At 37.7% G+C, this 21,064-nt stretch overlaps 1 protein-coding gene across 1 annotated transcript; it reads right to left on the reverse strand.

Moving 5' to 3' along the window:
* Positions 1-700: 700 nt before the first annotated feature.
* Positions 701-14,664, reverse strand: MS3_00002165 (uncharacterized protein). The gene is made up of 5 exons (XM_051209734.1): positions 14,266-14,664; positions 14,076-14,234; positions 13,859-14,042; positions 11,335-11,516; positions 701-2,223 (listed from the first exon to the last, which is right to left on the reverse strand). Exons 1-4 carry the CDS (start codon positions 14,602-14,604, stop codon positions 11,359-11,361), a joined length of 840 nt encoding a protein of 279 aa, XP_051075192.1. The 5' UTR covers positions 14,605-14,664; the 3' UTR covers positions 701-2,223; positions 11,335-11,358.
* Positions 14,665-21,064: the final 6,400 nt, after the last annotated feature.

Genomic DNA, 21,064 nt, shown 5'->3' on the forward strand with positions numbered 1-21,064 from the left:
TAACTGCTCATATTTATTATCAAACTATACATTGTATATACATTTATTGTACACACAATAAGTCGATAAAAAGAAGTCTATTATGTATATAGTACTGCATATGGTTACGTAATCAGAATAAGGAATCTCAATTAATTCGTTTTTATCAGAAAGGGATTTTGTGGAGGTTGTAGTAATTTAATACTTGAATTCACGAGTCCATCGAAGCTAGACTACCATTAAAAACTTTGAAGTACTGGACGGTCGTTTCGTACCAGTAAGGAACTCCTCAGCCGTACGCATCTACAATCCCGCTCACCGGACTCGAACCCAGGAACTTAGATCTTCTTCGCGAACACTTAACCTCTAGACCATTGAGCAAGTATTCAACTCTGTTAATTCTTTTTTATGAAAAACTTAAATCCAATTTAAAACTGACTAATAATCAAAATGATTTTTAGAAAAACAACAACTATGAATCTAATTGAAAATTCCAAAGTTCTACGAAACTTATCGTTACTTTTTAAAACTTATGATTTATTCACTGAGTTAGTTACGATTAAGAAAATAAGCGAAAAAAAATGATTAATTTAATTAGACTAGTTTATCCAGTATTTTGTCAGATATAATCAACTGTTTTATTCAAGTGAAATCAGGTCACGATTATACAAGAATTTAATTTATCATTTTTCTTTCATAACTTATTCAACTCAATATGATACATGGTATAGGTTAATTGTATGGTTGAAATCATTTATGAAGACGATTATTATTATTATTATTATTATTATTATTATTATTATTATTATTACATTTCCTTAAATAAATGGGATGCTAACGCTACTTATGTGCACGAAAATAAACGATATTCATTAAAATTTCTATTGAACTCATTAAATTGTATTATAGGAAACAAGGTATAAATCGAATGACTTCAGTAAAATCCATCATTTTAAAACTGGGTACAACTTTTTTCAGAAAAAAAAGAATATTTCCACTTAATATTGGAAATTTTATAAGTAATATAGCATAGATGAATTAAAAAAAACTTTTCTAGTAAAAAGTATACAAAATTATGCTTAGAATAAAACTAATGTTGGAAACTATGAGTTCATCGTTAAACTGACATTGAACAACTTTTATTAAAATAATTCCTATAATGAATAGGAGAGTAAATAAGAAGAGCTATTGAGTATCAAAAAGTACTGAAAACTTGTTTTGTCCTTGTTTAGAACTTCTCAGTAGTACATGCCTGTAGACTGCGGATATGTGATTGAATCCAGAAACATAGTTCATAAATGACAAAATCAATCTGATTTTTCCATCCAAATAAATACAAAACATTGGATCATATGACAAAAATTTCAGTGAAACAACTCTTACTACATTAAATAGAGTTAAATAGTTTCTAGAAGTGAAATCCTGGACGGCTTTGTTGTCATATCTAAAACTCGTCAGATGGATGTGCCTATATCTCGGAGTTGATGTTCACTCTAGAATTCGAACTTGACATCATTCATTTTAAATACCAACGTGTTATTCACCTAGCTAATGAATCCAGATATCGATTGGCCTATACAATGAGATGAAGTTTTAAAACATTCATATTGGTAATTTAATGTTTTGAATTAGAACCAATATAAATGAACTATTATCGTAGATTCCCTTGGACTTTTTTTCAGTTCTTTAAATACGTGTGTTACGCGTATGAGGGCTGGTGTCACTTCCCGGCTGCCCACACCGTGGAAGGGTATTTCTTGAGGAACCTGAAAAGGAAATTGGATTAGTGTTGGCCTGAACGACCTGGGAGCGTGACCGCAGAGCCCAAGCGACAACTGCTTCAGGCCGGTCGCGCACGGCCTTTTCGTGGAAGGTTTTTAATGTGTTAGCTCCGTTCTTCAAAGGACCTTACCGCCGGAGACGGAAATCCATGAGGTAAGGTGAGGTGTGACATTTTTAGGGTCAATCTTTTCTAACCCCACCCCTCCTTGTGGGAAGGTAGTATCGCTGCAGATTCTGGTTGTCCGATGGAAACACCTTATTGCTGTCACACCCCTCTACAGTCAGTAGTACGACTTCGCCCTCAGACCTTGAGTTTCTGCTTTTAGTCTTACCGTTCTCCAATCGACCTACCTGGCATGGTAGAACCTACAGGAACATATGTTCCAGCCAATATAGTTCGGTTGGGTCATCACGATAGGCAAGCCCGACCACCGCGTCAAGGTAGCAGCTACGGTCACAAACCTATAAAAGTAGGTGTTGAAATAGAAACTATCTTAAAATTATAAAATAAATAGATTATATACCAAAAAAAATTGATGAGTTAATGATCAATACAAAAATGAATATCTTTATTTCGTTTATCATCTTACATTAACCAATTTTTGTAATGTTAAAAAGTAAAAATAAATGAATCTTTGATCTGGTAGTACACTAGTTATTCAAAATGATACATAAGGAGTTTTTCGACAAACATTTTTCTTCACCAACTTCGGCATTAAGTTGTAATAATCATAAATCAATCAATAATGTACTACAATAAACAGTATAAGTCATATACTCAAATGTTTTGATTGAGTTACACTTATTCATAGAATACAGTGCATTTTCTGATGGTTGACTAGATTATGAAGTACTAATAGTGTGTACACTGTCATAAAAAATTTAAAAATTGTAGTATTTTGTATTATATTTTAAGAAAATATCATATCACATGGAATTATTTTTTGTATAATATTCAAGACAATATTCGTATCAGTTTTACCTTCAAAAAAGTTTTCATATTTACAAAGATAAAATAAAACTCCATGTTCTTAAAAAAAATCTCAAAGCATTATTTTTTTGGAAGATAGAGATAAGTTGTTTTATTTGGAAGCATATGGTATGGTATTATTAGCCATTAGGGGTTCGTATTTTTGGTCGCTTGGATGGTTAAGAAGAAATATGCCTAATTTTTTATAACATGAGCTCCTTTAATTAGATTCATGGATGATGCATCCATGCACAGATTGATTTTGTTTTGGATAGTGGTGAGAAATTAGGCTTGAAAATGCTTGTTTCGTCCTATGTAGTACAGTTGTATATATTTTCATTTGCAGTTATCAACTAAGCCTCTGAGTCCAGATTGTCATCAACTTCTTCAGTGGGCATGATATTTAATATCAATTGTAATGTTTCATTGAAATCATGAACCGATCAAAGTTTGACAGCCACCGAAAAACTAGGAAGCACAGTACGTTCATTCCGTCCTAAAAAAGAACGGCTCGGTAGTGTACAGCAACGGTCTCGTACGCAGGAGTCACACCTAGGACCTTCGGTCTCTTGTGTGAACGCTTAAACTCTAGACTACTGAGCTAGTGCCTAAACGGTGTTAATGTCTACCTTTCACCAATCCACGACACTGCACAACCATCTTCCATTGTTTTCAGTGGGTAACTGCCCAGCATCTGACACAGTTGCAATCCGCTGGTCACTGCTTCTCACTACAATTCTGGAAATTTTCTCTTGAATCTAAATGCTGACTCAATGCTTTTGGGGTCTGTTATGCCCCGGTAAGAATAATGTGTGGTAGTTTTTGGGATCCATTCGTGGACCAATACTATACGTATATTTTACCGTATAATTGTTAATTAACTAAACTATTCTTATCAATTAAATGTTTAAAAATTTCAATGGCAATCGATTGACTAACTTATCGATTCAATGTTTGAAAAAACTTCCATGGTAATATCGACTATATACAAATAATTGATATATATATATAAGTTTTGAATTGTTTGTGTGGTCGCTCGTTTCTGGCTGTTTGCAAAATATACTTTCCCATTACAAGCTTGGACTTCGCCGTCTAGTTAGCGGGGCTGGGATGCATCAAATATCTACCCTACTGGTCTTTGGTCACTGAGTCTTTGTTCTCGTTCGCAGATTAAGTGAACTCGTGATAGCTTCAAACCTAGCAGGGTCGGGAGTTCGCGCGCTGGGCCAAGGGTCCAGAAGTCGACCCCCACATGTGGAGTTACGGCCCCACATTAGTGAAGTCCTATGCTAGGATGAAACAGATGACTAGTTCTTCCAGTTTGAAATGGTTGCCCAACTTAGATCGGTTAGTGATTCTAAAGGTTAGAAATATCCACAACCCTTTAATGTTTACCATGTTTCATATCTTCCATTTGTTAATAATAAAAATCAAATGTGATTGATTTCTTTTGGTATGTAGATTTAGATCAGTCAGGAATATCAAAATCAAAGTCGTACAGATCATTACAATTAATAATAAACTTCGTACCCGTAGCGTTCAACGTTTTTTATACCAAACTAATGTGCTTTTTTTATTGACTGTAGGTGCTGTTAGGACTACCTTCAGTGAATAACCGTCTATATGTTCTGAACTTTGTTTTAATTCTTTGTTATTCATTTGTTAACTGATGAGAAAACTCGGTCACACTTTCTTTCATTTTAACTATGTTGGTTGGTAGACAGTTTACTCACCAATGCCATTGGAACATGGCTGAAAGATTGAATTTAGAGACGTAAGCCACCGGATTCACTAACCTAATACTTAGGCGCTTACCACGAGGCCTGAAGACCATTGGTTCGACCGCCAATGGGGTCATGGATGCACATTTCTTGAGGGTTCCATAATAGAATGGAGTAATTTTCAATTGCTTAATGGTTTTCAACGATTGTTTGACGAAGTTTAGTTCCTAATGTAGGAACTTACACGAAGCTATGAGCGGAAAAACCTAGAAATGACACCAGTCCAGAGTTACTGACGATGGAACTGAGGCATATTAACAGGTTTAGACTACATGTTTGGGGTTCTTTTGATTATGGGAACTAGCGGCTAGACTTTGAATGACATGGCCCAAAACCTTTCGCAAAGGCACGGACATGACTCAATATTTTCCTTCTTCTAAACTGCTGATTTCCTAATAATTTTTTTTCTTTTATTCCAATAATTTATATTCTCTTGAATCGAATTTTCCAATACCTAATCTTTCCTATTACCACTAATTCTGTTACTACCTCTACTAATCTGGAATTTGCCTTGACAATTTGACCTCTCAGTACTTATGGGGTATGGGAACGTGAACGGATGAAGAAAACTACAAATTTCAACATGTATAGACTCCACTCAATAATGAGTATTTTATGTGTGTTCTTTTCTTTACTCCAGTGAATTTAGGCCTCGAGGATCAACTGCATCATTTACTTACTTACTTACGCCTGTTACTCCTCGTGAAGGAGCACAGGCCGCTCACCAGCGTTCTCCATCCAACCCTGTCCTGGACAATCCTTTCCAGCTCCGTCCAGTTGTAATTCATCGTTTTCATATCTGCTTCTATTATTCGACGCAATGTGTTCTTTGGCCTTCCTCTTTTTCGCTTCCCTTCAGGATTCCAAGTTAGGGCTTGCCTCGTGATGCAGTTTGATGATTTGCGTAATGTATGTCCTATCCATTTCCATCGTCTTTTCCTAATTTCTTCAGCTGGAAGTTGGTTTGTTCTCTTCCACAGAAGGCTATTGCTGGTGGTATCCGGCCAATGGATGTTGAGTATATTGCGTAGACAGCTATTTATAAATACTTGTACTTTCTTGATTGTGGTTGTTGTAGTTCTCCAAGTTTCAGCTCCATACAGTAGAACTGCCTTGACGTTCGTATTGAAGATTCTCACTTTGATATTGGTTGGAAGTTGTTTTGAGTTCCATATGTTCTTCAATTGTAGGAATGCGACCCTTGCTTTGCCGATCCTTGCCTTTACATCTGCATCGGATCCTCCTTGTTCATCGATGATGCTTCCCAGGTATGTGAAGGACTCTACATCTTCCAGAGTTTCGCCATCAAGTGATTGGATTGCTGTTCTCCGCTTTGAATTTGAGGACCTTAGTTTTCCCTTTGTGTATGCTGAGGCCTACTGATGCAGAGACTGCTGCTACACTGGCTGTCTTCATCTGCATTTGTTGGTGTGTATAGGACAGAAGAGCCAGGTCATCTGCGAAGTCTAAATTGTCTAGTTGATTCCGAACTGTCCATTGTATTCCCTTTTTCCCCTCAGACATCGACATCTTCATAGACCAATTGACCACCAGGATGAAGAGGAAGGGAGAGAGTAAACAGCCTTGTCTGACTCCGGTCCTTACTTGGAATGCATCTGTCAGCTGTCCTCCATGCACTACTTTGCACTGTAGTCCGTCGTATGAGTTCCGGATAATATTGACAATCTTCTCAGGAACTCCGTAGTGTCGAAGAAGTTTCCATAACGTCCTCCTATCTACACGGTCGAATGCCTTTTCATAATCAATGAAGTTGATGTATAGTGATGAGTTCCACTCAACTGATTGTTCGACGATGATTCGTAGTGTTGCAATTTGGTCTGCGCACGACCGATCCTTACGGAATTCAGCTTGTTGATCTCGAAGTTGGGCGTCTACTGCATCCTTCATCCGGTTCAGCAACAATCTGTTGAAGACTTTCCCTGGTATTGACAGTAGTGTAATGCCTCTGTAGTTTTCACATTTGCTCAGATCTCCTTTCTTTGGAATCTTGACGAGGTGTCCTTTTTTCCAGTCCATCGGCACTTGTTACTCCTCCCAAATCTTTTTGAATAGAAGATAAAGCATGCTTGTGGTTCCTTCGATGTCTGATTTCACTGCATCAGCAAACTAACAATTCACGGATTTTAACTCGTACCATTAATTTATCAAGCAAGTCATCATAACGACTACCATTTATGCTGTACTTAATACCAAGGTTTATTTATCTTGCTGTAGGACAATTCACCTGGAGAGTCCGAAGTGAGTCTTTAAATGGCTTAATTGCACCTGTTACCCCTCGTGGTGAGGCATAGGCTAGGCAATCCTATACAGTTGTTTCCAGTTGCTATTCGTCCTTTTCATATCTGTGCTTCCAAATCTCGGCTTAGCGTGCTCTTTGGTTTTCTTCTTTTCCGTTCCCCATAGGATTCCAAGTTGATGCTTTCTTTGTGTAGTTTGATTTCCGTAATGTATGTCCTATCCACTTACAATGTCTTTTCCTAATTTCCTCTCAAGCTGGAAGCTGGTTTGTCCTATCCCACAATAGGCTGTTACTCATGGTATCCAATTAACTAACATCTTACGTAGACAATTGTTTATAAATACTTGTACATTTTTGATGATGTTTGTAGTAGTTGTACAAGTTTCAGTCGCGAAAAGTATAATTATCTTGACGTTCGTATTGAAGATTGTGACTTTGATGTTGGCCTACAAAACGGTTGTTTTGAGTTCCATATGTTCTTCAACTGTATGAATATTACCCTCACTTTATCAATCAATACCATTACATTCGCATCAGATCCTTCTTGTTCATTGATGATACTGACCAGGTATGTGGAAGTTCTCGCCTGTTCCAGAGTTTTTCCATCAAATGTGACTGGGTTAATGTTCGCTGTGTTGTATTTGAAGATCTTGCTCTTCCCTTGTGTATGTCGTGGCCTACTGATACAGAGGCTTCTGCTACACTAGTTGTCTTCATCTGCATTTGTTGGTGTGTATAGGACAGAAGAGCCAGGTCATCTGCGAAGTCTAAATTGTCTAGTTGATTCCGAACTGTCCATTGTATTCCCTTTTTCCCCTCAGACATCGACATCTTCATAGACCAATTGACCACCAGGATGAAGAGGAAGGGAGAGAGTAAACAGCCTTGTCTGACTCCGGTCCCCACTTGGAATGCATCTGCACTTTAATCTGTAGTATGAACTTCAGATGATGTTGACGATTTTCTTAAACATGGCTCGCGTAAACATTAATATTCATCCAGTGAATTCTAGTAGTTCTTAAAACGATCACCACAATGCTTTATGAAATACACAACTTTCTTTATCTCGCCTTACTGAGAATTTTAATGCGCCAGTCATACCAAACAATCGATAAGTGGATGTTATTGTCAGATTGATAACAATAGCCTGAACTAAAACCTTTCTGTATGTTTGTTATGACTCATAGAGGGCCAGGATAATAGGACTATAATAATTCATAGACAAGCAGATATTCCCTATAGATCAATAAACAAATCTTTTTTTTTCGAGTACGAACAGAACTTTAGTAGTAGCATTTCTAGGAGTCTCAGTAGGTGAGGTATAAACGAACCTACCAACCTCTTCTAAACATACGAAGAGACTACATATAATCTTAATACTGTGATTATTGTACATACTTGAAATCCTGTTCAAATAAACTATTATCACCTTGAATATCTAGCAACTGTAATGATGATTATAACAGAGATAAATGCCTTGAGCTTTTTTTAAGATCAACAACCAGAAAAACAAGATAACCACTTGATTTATAGGCTAATTCAAACTCGTTAAATCATAAAGCTCTCATTAGCTAATTTACGAAGACCTAAACAACTTGAATAAAGATGTGGGAATAAAAAGCATTTGTAAAGAATGAGAATCAATTAATTGGCTGTAGTAATATAGATGACCTTCATCCTGGAAGGTTATCACTCCATTGATTTACAGAAACAGTTTGCGTCAATGTTATCTAAAAAGCAATTTAAAAAGTTTTATTATATTCACTTGACTCTGATAGTCCCAAACTTCCACATCACATCACTCGAATTCATCTTTTTAATGAGCAAAAATCTGGTTTAAAAATATCGTGGTGCCTAATCGTTAGCCAATGACTGTGTGAAAACAGTTCCCAATTCCTGTTGGCAAATTTTCGATGACTAACAAGCATCTTATTTTATTTCTTGACATCCCCTCTCAGATTGTATTATAGAAAATGAAGATTTATGAGCTACAGAAATCTATCGACTCCATGAAACTTCTAAGGTCAACTGCATTGAAATTTGGCCAACATTTAGACCTTTTTTAAGATTTTAACTGGATTTGATTTAGTTGACTAAACTCAATCATCGATTGTTCATTTTGACTGCAAAATAGTTTTTCAAAGATAAGTAATTTTCACTTAGCTCGTTGGAAGTCAATACATACATTACTTCGGCTTTAAAGTCATATACGAAGTTTACAAAATGTCTTATGGAGGATTTATCGGAATAATTTTACATTCTGTTGACATATGGAGGGGAACACTAGAGCATAAGACAAAGCCGTTGTTGAATATCGTCGGGTGCTGTTATTGGATTTTGAATTACAAATGATTGTAGCTAATTGGATGTGAGGAGGATACCGTATTCATGTGCATCCAAGATTAGCTCGCACTAATTTTATTGCGCCTCCTGATGGTAATCACTTGAAAAGTGACCTTTCACACAGTTCAGCTGAATATCTAATCACCAAGTTAGATAAACTGTACTTTAAATTGATCGAAAAAGTACAAATTACAAAACTTTCGATTTTCTTTCGGGCTTCATCTATTTGGGATGTTGAAGTTAATACTTGCCTTGTGATGTCAAATTCATTGACAAGCAATATTACTAAATTTTAATCCTTCACCATTTATATGCCTGACTTACAAACCATCAAATTTACTAATTTCGTTATATTTGCTTGTGACTATGCATATTAAAACCTTAAGAATAACTACATAAAACTGAGATTCACTACTAAAATTACTAAGAAACATTTGATTGTAGAATCGATTCCCATTAATTTAGTCAATTAGCTAAAAACCTCTTTGTCAGTCTTGAATTCGAAGGAGAGGTTTCAGGTGGAATGGATAAAAGGATTAAAACAGCTAAAAATAAGCTTTCCTACAGTTCATCTATTTTCAGATGTTTCTTACTATTCAATACTCTTGAAGTTACCTTCAAATGTAATCATTAATTTACGTGTACTCGGGTAAACAAGTACATAAGAGTGAAGTTTTCAGAACAAATTCCCTGAAAGTTGATTTTGGAGGTAAAGCATGTACTAGTGCTAAGATTAGACATTCAATAGATATTAAAAAGGTGGATATCACAAAGACATTTAAAATAATTTACAAGTAGTAAATACAGATCTTTGCTGATTAAAGAAGTAACCATCAAAATAAATGTGATCAAACACCATTACTTCCTCATGTGTTTAAGAAAGAACCTTATCAGGAGTTTTGTGGAAATTTTAGTAATTTAACAATTAAATCCACAAGTCAATTGAAGCTAGACGACCATGGAAAACCTGGAAGCACTAGACTGCGGTTTCGTCCTAGCATGGGACTCCTCAGCAATGTGCATTCACGATCCCGCCCCGCGAGATTCTAAACCAGGACCTGTCTCGCGCGCGAATGCTTAAACTCTAGATCACTGAGCCGGCATCCAATGGTGTTAACGTCAAAGTGACAGGTCTCGAAAATTGTTATGGATGAGTTGTCACCAGTGATGTTAGACCGGAATAAACTGTTTAGTTGTTAGTTTTAAAAGTCGATCTTCGTCTTTTTACTCAGCACAAAAAATCAGGTAGGAATCGAGCGTATTGTTAAAATTAGGTGGAGAAAATAATGAAATTTAAATAAAATTCTATTCAGTGTAATCTGAAGGTGATTTTACATTTCCAAAAGTTCTACTTTACCCAACAAATGCTGTGAAGTAATGAATATAAATAAAACTCGATCATACAGGCATTGTCGTTAAGTATAATATTGTTTGTGCCACGTTATAGCAACATAACCATCTCTTACACAACCAGCCACACTTATAACTTGTTCAGACGCAAAATTTGATATCCAATTATAAAATAACGAACCAATGATTGAATCTCATCTGATACTGTTTAGGCGCATAAGGTTCATCAATAATAATGATTTCCCGGTACATGTTTGTGTTTCATTTACAAGTTTTCACCAAGCACAGAAATGTTTACTGGATTCAATGCACTCCCCCGCTAAACAGTGCAAATTAACACTCAGCACAATTATAACACATTCCAGTCAGTGTGGCATGAAACATTAAGACAGGACATTATATTTGGTAGGCGAACAAGATATAAGCGATTAACTCACACCTAGAATACTGAACACTTTTATACATGCAACTCGATCCACGGTGAAAAAAACTAGGTAGTTTTTTAATTAGGAATTGGCAATTTATTTAACTATATATGAATATTACTTTCAGTAGGAATAGAATACTTATCAAAATGTTCATTAGAGAATTTCAGTATATTGGGATGTGTAAATCCTAATCGCTCAAGTGCTGGTAGGAAACCTAAGTTGTCGTAGGTTGCAATTCTCATGAGTTTATTACCTGCCTCTGTGAAACGAATATTTGAAAAACTGCAACATAAATGTAGAAATTCGCTCACAGCCTACCTGACCTACTGGGCCTATTGACAAGAGACTAAATTCGTACCAAAACCTATGAATCTGAAGTAGCACACTACATAAACTGACAAATTTAATGACAAGGTGATCCGTATAGAAAACAAGATGTACTTTTCCATAAGTTATATTGCTCAACTACCATGTTTCTGTTGGATCGGCATCTAAATTACTCCAACCACCTGCTGTCCCACCAACAGGACCGTAACCAGCAGCGGCTATCCCCATATCGCCTAATGATCCGACAGGCATTGTTGGCTCAACCCCCCACGTTTCTGCAGCTTCGATATCGGCCCCTAAAATTGTGAAGATAATAACAGACAGTGAGCGCAACATAATCAAACAAATGACGGGGGACATCTCTTTCCAACTTAGACTGGAGTAATGAGATTAAAAAGCCCACATAGGTTCATAATGCACCCCAAGTGTAGCTGCTACTTTAATGTGGTAGCCGAGCTTGCCTATCGTGATGATTCGACCGAGATATATCGGCTGTAACATGTTTTTTTGAGAAAAGATTAAAGGCAACAACTTATGATCTGAGACTGATGTTATACTAATGACTGTACAGGCGTGAAAGCAGTGGTTTTTCGCTAGGATAACTAGCATCTGCAATAATGCTCCCTTCTCACATCGGAAGAGACTAAAGAAGCTTGACCCTTAAAGTGTGACATTTTAACCTAACCCGACAGGTTTGTCTCCGTAAGTAAGGACTTTTGAAGTGCGGAGCTAACGCCTTGAAAAAACTTTCCATAAAAAGGTTGTGCGTGACCGGCTTCAAGCAGTTGTCCTTTGGGCTTTGCAGTCACATCCCCAAATCAATAACACCATCACTAATTCAGCTTCGTTTTCAAGTCATTTAGGGAGAAATAGCCCCCCACGCTGTGGGCAGCTAAGAAGTAACAACTGCTCGCATACCTCCAACTGACTTATACAATGAGAATTGGGCAAACAGTTTAGTGTCTGGCATGCGTATGATGAAAACTTGTAACACTATGCATTACTACAATAAGAACAAAAATATAAAATATTAGTAGTACCAAAAATTACGCCATTTCTCGTTCTCTTACTACGCTAGACGAAGTACACACACTCAAGTGGTCAACTCGGATTACAGGTGCATCTATCAGTGACACGAGAAAAGCTAATGAACCCTAGAAGATTATAAGCTGCCTATAGATAATCTTTTTACTCGTGTAGCTTTAAACAGTTCCGCATACTAGAACGTTGTCTAAGATGAGCGATATCGGAATAAATACATTTCTGAAGAGAATTTTTGTTTGAGCACAAAGCTAAGAGTGTGATTTAGCTTTAAGTTGTCCGGTTGAAAAGTACCTAATGGAACTACGTAGGATAAAGATTAAAGGTTGTTGTTATTTGATTGGATTTCTTTCTAGCTTCGTGTTATTGGCCTAGTTATATCCGACAACATTATAGCATGGTGAGGGATACCTAGAGATACTACTGAGCTTCAGGAAGACATTTGGGAATTAGCATAAAAGTCTGGCATTTGTTAATCGCAAGAACATTGAAATGATTTCGCTCATTAAATGAAATGTTAGGCTACCAATTGTGATTCAGTGTTCATCACCGAGAAAGACACATTGCCATTCAGCTGTCAAAACTATTGAGAACTTTCGGTTAGCATCTTGTACTTTCATCCACTTACGTGCTTAAAACAACTGAGTGTTTCACTGAAACTCAAGCGTTGTAAACAATCAAACAGCCCGGAGTCAAAAAGATCACGTATGACGACACTAACGAGATCAGAATTAAAAACGTCAGTCGGTGTATTATTTATTTATTTTAACACATAGATATTGGTACAAAGATGCACCAAATACATATGCGTCACACAAATTTCACTTGATATATGTGAGGGCTGTGATGCTGACCGGGTGCCCAATCCGAAGTATGTGGTCTTCTTGGGGGGCCACACCCGGAGCCTTTGACCTGAAGGTCTGACTCACAAGGCGGTGGAGCAACGTCAGGTGATGCATTCCCATGGTGGCCGGTGACCAACGATTGGTTCACACGCCATTTGTTCCTTTAAAATACTGGAGCCCATGTGCACCATTGGTTCGAAATCAGGGTTTTACAACTCCCCTAGGTGGACTCATGTCCACCAACCCGATTAAAGCGCCGGACATTCGCTTCTCGTCCTCTCAAATTCGTAAGTAGAAATTCCGTAGCAGAGGCTATATACGCGTAACCATGTGAAAGCATTAAGAGAGGGATAGCGAACTTTCCCCACTCTCGGCCGTACCAGGGCATTTTAGGGTCATAAATTTCGACACAAAACAGGGCTACAGTTTTCCTAACTCGTGAATCTAAGACTTAATCATATTCCACAAATAAATATTAGTTAAGTCGCCTTGAAACCTGCTGTATGTTTACAGTGACTGACCAACTATCTAAATATATAATACCGACCGGTGTGTCATGATATCGACACGAATTTATGAATCTCAGACTGTTAGTTGTTTGGTTGCTTGAGGACCAATTTCAAGCCTGAAGATCTGAATCTAAACAAATGGAAATGATGTTTTAGTCCACAGAGTTTTACACTTACATCATATGACCTACCACTACTTATTATACAATGTAAAAGCACATATCCTGGAAAAACATAATTAACCTGGCAAAGCGGGTTCCAATCTAGCATCATCAACTTCCTCAGTATTTTGCTCTTCTTCGTTGGGATCGCGATAGAGAAACAGGTCAGGTAATACACTCCATTGATGCAACCTTGTGTCTTCACCGCGGATGCGCCGAACTTCACGAGCGAGAAGCCACCACACAACGGCAATAGAATGCGTTGACTAAAGGCAATTACGTGAAAACTAGAAAACTACCTTGTTATTACAGGGAATGACGATATCAACACGTGACAAAGGGGTGTCAGTATTGCAGAATGCAATGAGCGGGACATTTACAGAATTAGCTTCATATACAGCTTGGTGATCGCTTATTGGATCACTGACAATTAGCAGGCGGGGCTCTCGGAAACAAGACTAAAGAATATTATGAAGGCACGGGACATACTTGTTTCTGGTTGGTGAAAGTACCAGGTGTGAAGCGGCCTGCCATTGCTGTTGTTCCTGTGTAGTTCGCAAATTTTAATACAGCACGCTGAGTAAACGGCCTGGACCCGACCGCGTAAACATCAGTCGGATGATCAATTGCTGCAATAGCACGAGCTGATAAAAGGATTTTCTCCCATGTTTTATCCAACTTAATAATGTGATAATTATCTTTAGTACACCCATGGACGTATGTTGACATTTGGAAATTCATATTAGTCTCCCCCACATGAACGTGAGCTGCAAGCATTAGGCGCAGGTCCTCTGCCGAGAGTTCTAAAACTGGATAACCACCAGACATGCTTGACGACAACCAGACCAAATCACGAGCAGATTTAAAAGAGCGCTACTACAACTGAATAGCCATCTGATGAAAACAAAGGAAGTTTCGTGTAGCAAGTAAACTTTATAAGAAGAAAATAGCTTAATCTACATGTTTATCCTTTGTTGGTAGAACTTTTCATACTCGGTTTTTCATTGAAGTCTCCATCTTTGAGATGGACATAGCAAATGGAATATATCTCCGAGACACCTGAAACTTAGACTGAGCTAATGTTTGGGCTAGGCTTCACAGAAGAGGGATTATAAAGCGGGGTAATCTCAGCTACAGAAGCACAGCTCACAACGGACGTAAATATTTCTTTCTATATTAGAACTGATTGGGTAAACGTAACGTGTTTACACTCGGAACTGACTTAACTGGAGACATATTACAGTGATACACGTAGTGTAGCTAACTGAATGATAAAGTCTGAGCGCTGTCTAATGTTTATCAGGGCTAGGTATCGTAGTTCAAATTATACCCTGGATGACTTCGTTTAGAGGTATATGTATGTGGAGTAAGACTAACATTCGTCTTATCGTCAGAAATACTTTTAATAGATGGGGCTCATAACTTAGAATAGACGCAAAGGTAATAATATTATATTTCTTCTAGAGCGGGTACACGCCATTTTTACAGGTACGATCTACAAATTACAACATCAGTTTGCTCACAGTATTCTCCGAAGTAGGGTCGTTAAATAGACTAAATCAATGGAGGTAAATAACAGTACATTAGTGCACATGACTTGGAGCGTTAATAATTAGTTTCATGCTTTAGCAATACACCAAGTACAGTCTTCAAAATATTCTTCTAAAGTGGCATCGCCTCCACGTTACACACCAGATCCCAGCTCGGCATGACTGTGTTAGAATTCTGGTCGTACTAAGAATTTATGTAATACAACAGTTGTTATGAAGTAGATTTATAGAGTACTTTGTGTGGACTACGACCTTAAGAAAACGCGTACGTCAAGTTTGTTTCAGGCGTTAGAAGCCCCATAGCTGTGCTCTCAGAGAAAGATTCTGAAAAAAGAAACAAAGAAGCAGCAATGAACTTGGATAAGCAATGCTTAACATTTTGTAGTGGAACAGACAGATGTATAATAAATTAATAGATCAAACTCATACTGGCTTTTGTTGCTAGAGTGAAATATGATTAGAGCCTCCAGATGAGAGAATGAAGCTATAAAGAACAATGAGTTATAATATTTAACATCCTGGAGTAAGTTCAGATGATCGGAAGGAAGTCGAAGTTAGAAGACGGAAGGCTGTTTATTAGGACGGAAAAGGCATCAAGAAAGTAAAGTGTTGAGATAAGCTATCAAAGGTATTCGGGATTGGCAGCACTTTTAAATGTAACACCTTTATAATCGAAATACACCGACTCTGTCAAATCAGAAATGGCTAACAATTGCAGTTACTCACTAGTAATCTGGTGCAGATGGATGACCGAACGCCGTCAGACAGGGGTGTCAAGTAAAACTTATGGAGTCAGCACGATTGTCGGAGACTCACGAAGCATTTATTCTGGGGATTTATTTGCATTAGTTTCATTGGGAACACCGTAGCAGACGGCACTCACTCAGGCACCCGCAACAGATCACCATTGAGTACGCTGTGCTACACATTCTCAGATACAACTATCTAGCTTAGATCAAACAATTCTTGGCACACTATATACCTTTCAAATATGCATTCGAACTCCTTCTTTGCTAACTTCTGGTTTGATTGAGTCTGGGTTCCTCGGTTATAAATATGTTACGAACGAAAACGTTGTTAAGCTCTGAACATTTGTGAAATCCTCTGTGGTGAACCTTACTTGGTCTTGTGCACCGAACGACAAACTGTTCGACTATTTCTTGCCGCGACATCATGCATATAACATATCATGGTATTATTTCTGTGTTCTTGGATTTTTCGAGAATATTTATATATTTTATTCTTAATATGTCTGAATACACACCTAAACTGTCGAAGATTCAAACCCTTACTCTTTCAACATTCCAACGTCGTGACACTCTTAAAAAGGCTATCCTGTGGTGTCAGCTATTATGTTAAACCCATACACTTTATTCTAGCTTTCGGACAGCCCATTCTATTCATTCTACTTGAGTCACATTTTGACCTTGTTAATTATTCACTTATCAAACTGGACCGCTTTTATATGAGCGTATATGTTTGTACACTTACTATCATATTCATCACATGTCTGTAACTTATTTTTGAGTGACTATAGATATCGATCAACCTTCATTAAAGGGGTATGCTTCACGAGCCTTCCCCACTGCGCGTCATTTCGCTTCTCTCTCTTTCCTTCGCTCCTCCAATATTTTGTCTGGATCAATAACTGTATGTAACATATGTATTCGAAATCCATTCTGTCATTTGACTTATTTAATTCGGTTATTCACTAACGCGAGTTAAGTCAATGATAATATACGAGGATTGACGATATATATATCTCAATAGCTAACAAAAACAATCTCACTGGAGCCAGATCTCGGGCCACTGAAATCCTTCAGCGTGGTGACCTGAGAGGTCGACACGAGCTAAACCAGCTATTTCGCAGTATCGAATTTCAACACGACTCAGCAGCAGAAAAGTTTTTACGAATGACATGGGTGATTGGTCAACCAAACTTTGACGAAGACTTCTTTGGGCGACTTTTTCCCAGCCTCCTCAGCAGACGCTAGCGGTTCCGTCTCATTCTACAATAACACCGCGGACGAACTGGCTTCAACTTCGGAGTCCACCTTTAAACTAATTTACAGAGTATTCCTACACTATGACTTGCAATATAACCTCGATTTTACACATATCATCTTCAAGTATCTTACACTTCCAAATCACTAAACGTGGATACATTTTGAACCATTAAAAGTATTCAGCATTTGAACCAACAATACACATTTCCGACTGGTTAATGTGAAATCAACACTATAATTAATTATTCATAATGGTTTATGGATGTTGTCTTAAAACATTGGCCCAACTTGACGATCCTGTAACATGATTAATTAAATTGATGAAACCATTCGCAAAAGTTCGATGGGTTGACTGATGATTGTTGTCAAATATTTGTTTTCACGCGGTTACTTTCATCTAACGCGGATGGTATCTGTATGCTTTCCTATCCGTTACTCACTTAATAAACAGCTTAAACACTTGTCGGTCAAATTGGAGGTCTGACAGTATAACCATTCGCGCCAATAATTATTGTAAACATTCGAGGAAACCTCCTGCAAACTCAGAATAGTGTCAGGTTTACCCCAACATTGACGAAAGTTCATGCCGTTATCTTAGACATGAGTCGGGAGCTGTGCTCTTCCTGGCTACGAAGTGTGATCTCCCAAAAAAACCATATAGGCAGCATTAACTGTTTATCATCTTGTGAAGATTTATTAGGTCGAAAACGTACAAAGTTATGTCACCCATATTTCCGGATTACATGGTTTGCCGAATTCAGCAACCTTCAATCACTTTATTTCAAATAAGTCGATTTCTAGCTTGTGCTAAACTTGGTACTTGCAACTAACTTGTGTATACCGTCAACCAGTAAGTATTAATATAGACAGCCAGTTTATTGCACATCAGAATATTGAGTCTAAAGTATATCTTTTGCGGATGCACTCACGTTCAAAGAATTACTCTAGCTACCTGTCTAAAATTCACATAATTGTCGATATTTACAAACGTTGAGATTTTTTTTATAACAGTTCTAGTGGAAGAGTGTGTAGTGCCGGTTATTATGTTAAACCCATATATCTTATTCTCGCTTTCGGACAGCCCATTCTATTCATTCCACTTGAGTCATATTCTGACCTTGTTGTTTATTCGCTAATCAATCTTGACTTTTTATATGAGCGCGTAGGTGTGTGTACACTTCTTATCCCATTACTCATCACAAGTCTGTAACTTATTTTTGTGTGCCTATAAATATTGATTAACGCTTGACTAAGGGGGATTTGGCTTACCAGCCATCTCCACTCTGCATCGTTCCTCTTCTCTCTATTGCATTCGCTTTATATACAAAATATATGTATTTACAAGTCCATTCTCGTTATTCGACTTATTTAATTCCGTTAATGACTAACGTGATTTAAGTCGATGATTATATACGAGGATAGGCGGTATACATATTTCAACAACAATCATCATTACGATAGAATTAAAGTCAGAAATCGGCCCACTAAAGTGGAGAGCCCTTTAGACAACACAGTCCGATCTAAATGACGACAAAATTAACGGGCCTCCACAAGTGATTCGGTAGTATTTGTCACTAACCACGCGATTTTCGTCATTCAACACATAATAACTGGTAAGATCTACGCTTGACTTTTAGCTCAGAGAAGGTTGTAAACGGTGAACACGAAAAATTTGATCAGTATGGCATGGCTTTGTTATGCAGGTGTGGTCATTCTATGTAACCCGCAGATTTTCATACTAATTGGATCATTCTCATCCCATCTCAAATTCATCCTTCAGAAGCTCTTAGTAACCACTGGATACCGTGATATGACGAGTCAACTTAGATAATAATGTGACATACACGTCAAATCTGACAGATTAGGTTGTCTAATCACGAAAAATCTGCAATTGTAGAGTAGGTTTATTACTCTAATAGCAAAGATAAATGCACATAATACATACTTATAATATAATTCTACAAACACACGCACACGGAAAACGAAATAATTAAATAGAAAAAGATATACTGTTATTACTGGCTCGATTAAATGTGCATATTTGAACAGTTTGTTTTATTTCCGTTAGTTCGAGAAATGAACGTAACGTTTAGATCTATTTACTGCCCCGCCGGAAAGCGTTAGTAATATATAGACATTAATTGGTTCTTCGTTGCACATTGACCGAGTTAAGCTTTTACTAATCTCTTGCTTCAGTAAGTCGTCGTCGAAAGCAGGTTTTACTCTACTTACAGAGGTAGTTTCCTTCTTTTCATTCTTGTTAATGAAGTGTTTAGATATTCGTCTAACAACTCCGTAAGGCCCTTCATACAGTTGTTCTAATGGTTTACTTTGTCGACGCGGAGAAAATGAATTTCCACACCCTCAGATGTTTGCCCAACTTCTCCTGGTAAACATGCTCACATGAACGTATCACTTCGATCTGCTTCATAGTCTTCAATTAAGAACTTGCAAAACGTGTTGGATCGGTGGGTGTTGTACCGTCAGGGCTAGCTAGCTGTCCCGTAAAGACCGAAGTTGTACCTTAGACTAGCTCAGTTGATGTGTAGTTAATATCTTCTATAATGGTTGAGCAAAGCCCAAGGGAGAAAAGTGGTAAATCGTCATTCCGATTTGCCGTTAGGGTTAGAATACTTCGACAAAATCATTCGCTGCAGATAGTAGGCTATTGTTTTCATGTGATTCGCTCCTAAAAGTCTGATGAACACCTATAATACGACAGAATGAAGTTGGGAGCCACGAAATCCATTGATAATCAATGACACCCCGTAGTTAGGTGTCCAGCTCTCGAGGAATGCCGAGGCTATCGAATCTTTTGCTGTAATTTTCATGCAACGTCCTCCTTCCATTTGGTAAACCAGTCACCAGCGGTAAGGATGTAGGTGGGGAATAACAATGTCTAAATAAACGTCCTAGAAACGTCTGTTAGGTAATAGGAGTTTTCCCAGAGCACTGACCGTACACCGTTACACTTTGATGTGCCGGCGGTATGTCCAGTTTCGTGCCTCCTATTTACATTCGCATTCATTTTCGGCCAAACAAAACGTTCTGTGATGAGGTATGCTGTAGCTTGGCTCCTGAAGTGTGAAAATTCATGAAGCTGTTACAATAATCTTCGCCTACACCTTTCAGCTGAAAAGAACGGCTGTTACCTGTTGAAACGTCACAGAGGATAGTCACATCTCAGAGAGGAGTTGGCATATGTTTGAGTAGCAATTTAGATTGTTCTCTACAAATTCTTAACTCCACTCAGTCTACTTGCAATTTCACCATGCATACAAGTTGCTTTTGTATTACTGTGTTGCCTTCACTTCGTGGAAGAGCGTCTGCTACACATAAGTGTTCTCTCATCTGGAACCTCTGATCACATTTCGCTCTAGCTACAAGAGCTATTATGAATTCAATCTAATAACTTATCATACCTCTGTCTGTTCCACTACAAGGTGTTAAGTATTGTTTTTCGTTCATATCCAAGTGGCTTGCTGCTCCTCGGTTTCTCTTTTTTTCAGAATCATGCTGTGAGGGTACAACTATGGAACTTCTGACATCTGGAACAAACTCAACGTACGCGTTTCCTCAAGGCTATAGTTCACACGAAGCGCTCTACAAGTTTACTTTATGACAACTATAAACTTAAAAATTTGCTTTGCATAAATACTTAGCACGATCAAAATCCTAACAAAATTATGCTGAGATTGGATCTGGTGTGTAACGTGGAATCGATACCACTTT

Source organism: Schistosoma haematobium, chromosome 1 (genome assembly GCF_000699445.3).
Source record: "Schistosoma haematobium chromosome 1, whole genome shotgun sequence".
Taxonomy (NCBI): domain Eukaryota; kingdom Metazoa; phylum Platyhelminthes; class Trematoda; order Strigeidida; family Schistosomatidae; genus Schistosoma; species Schistosoma haematobium.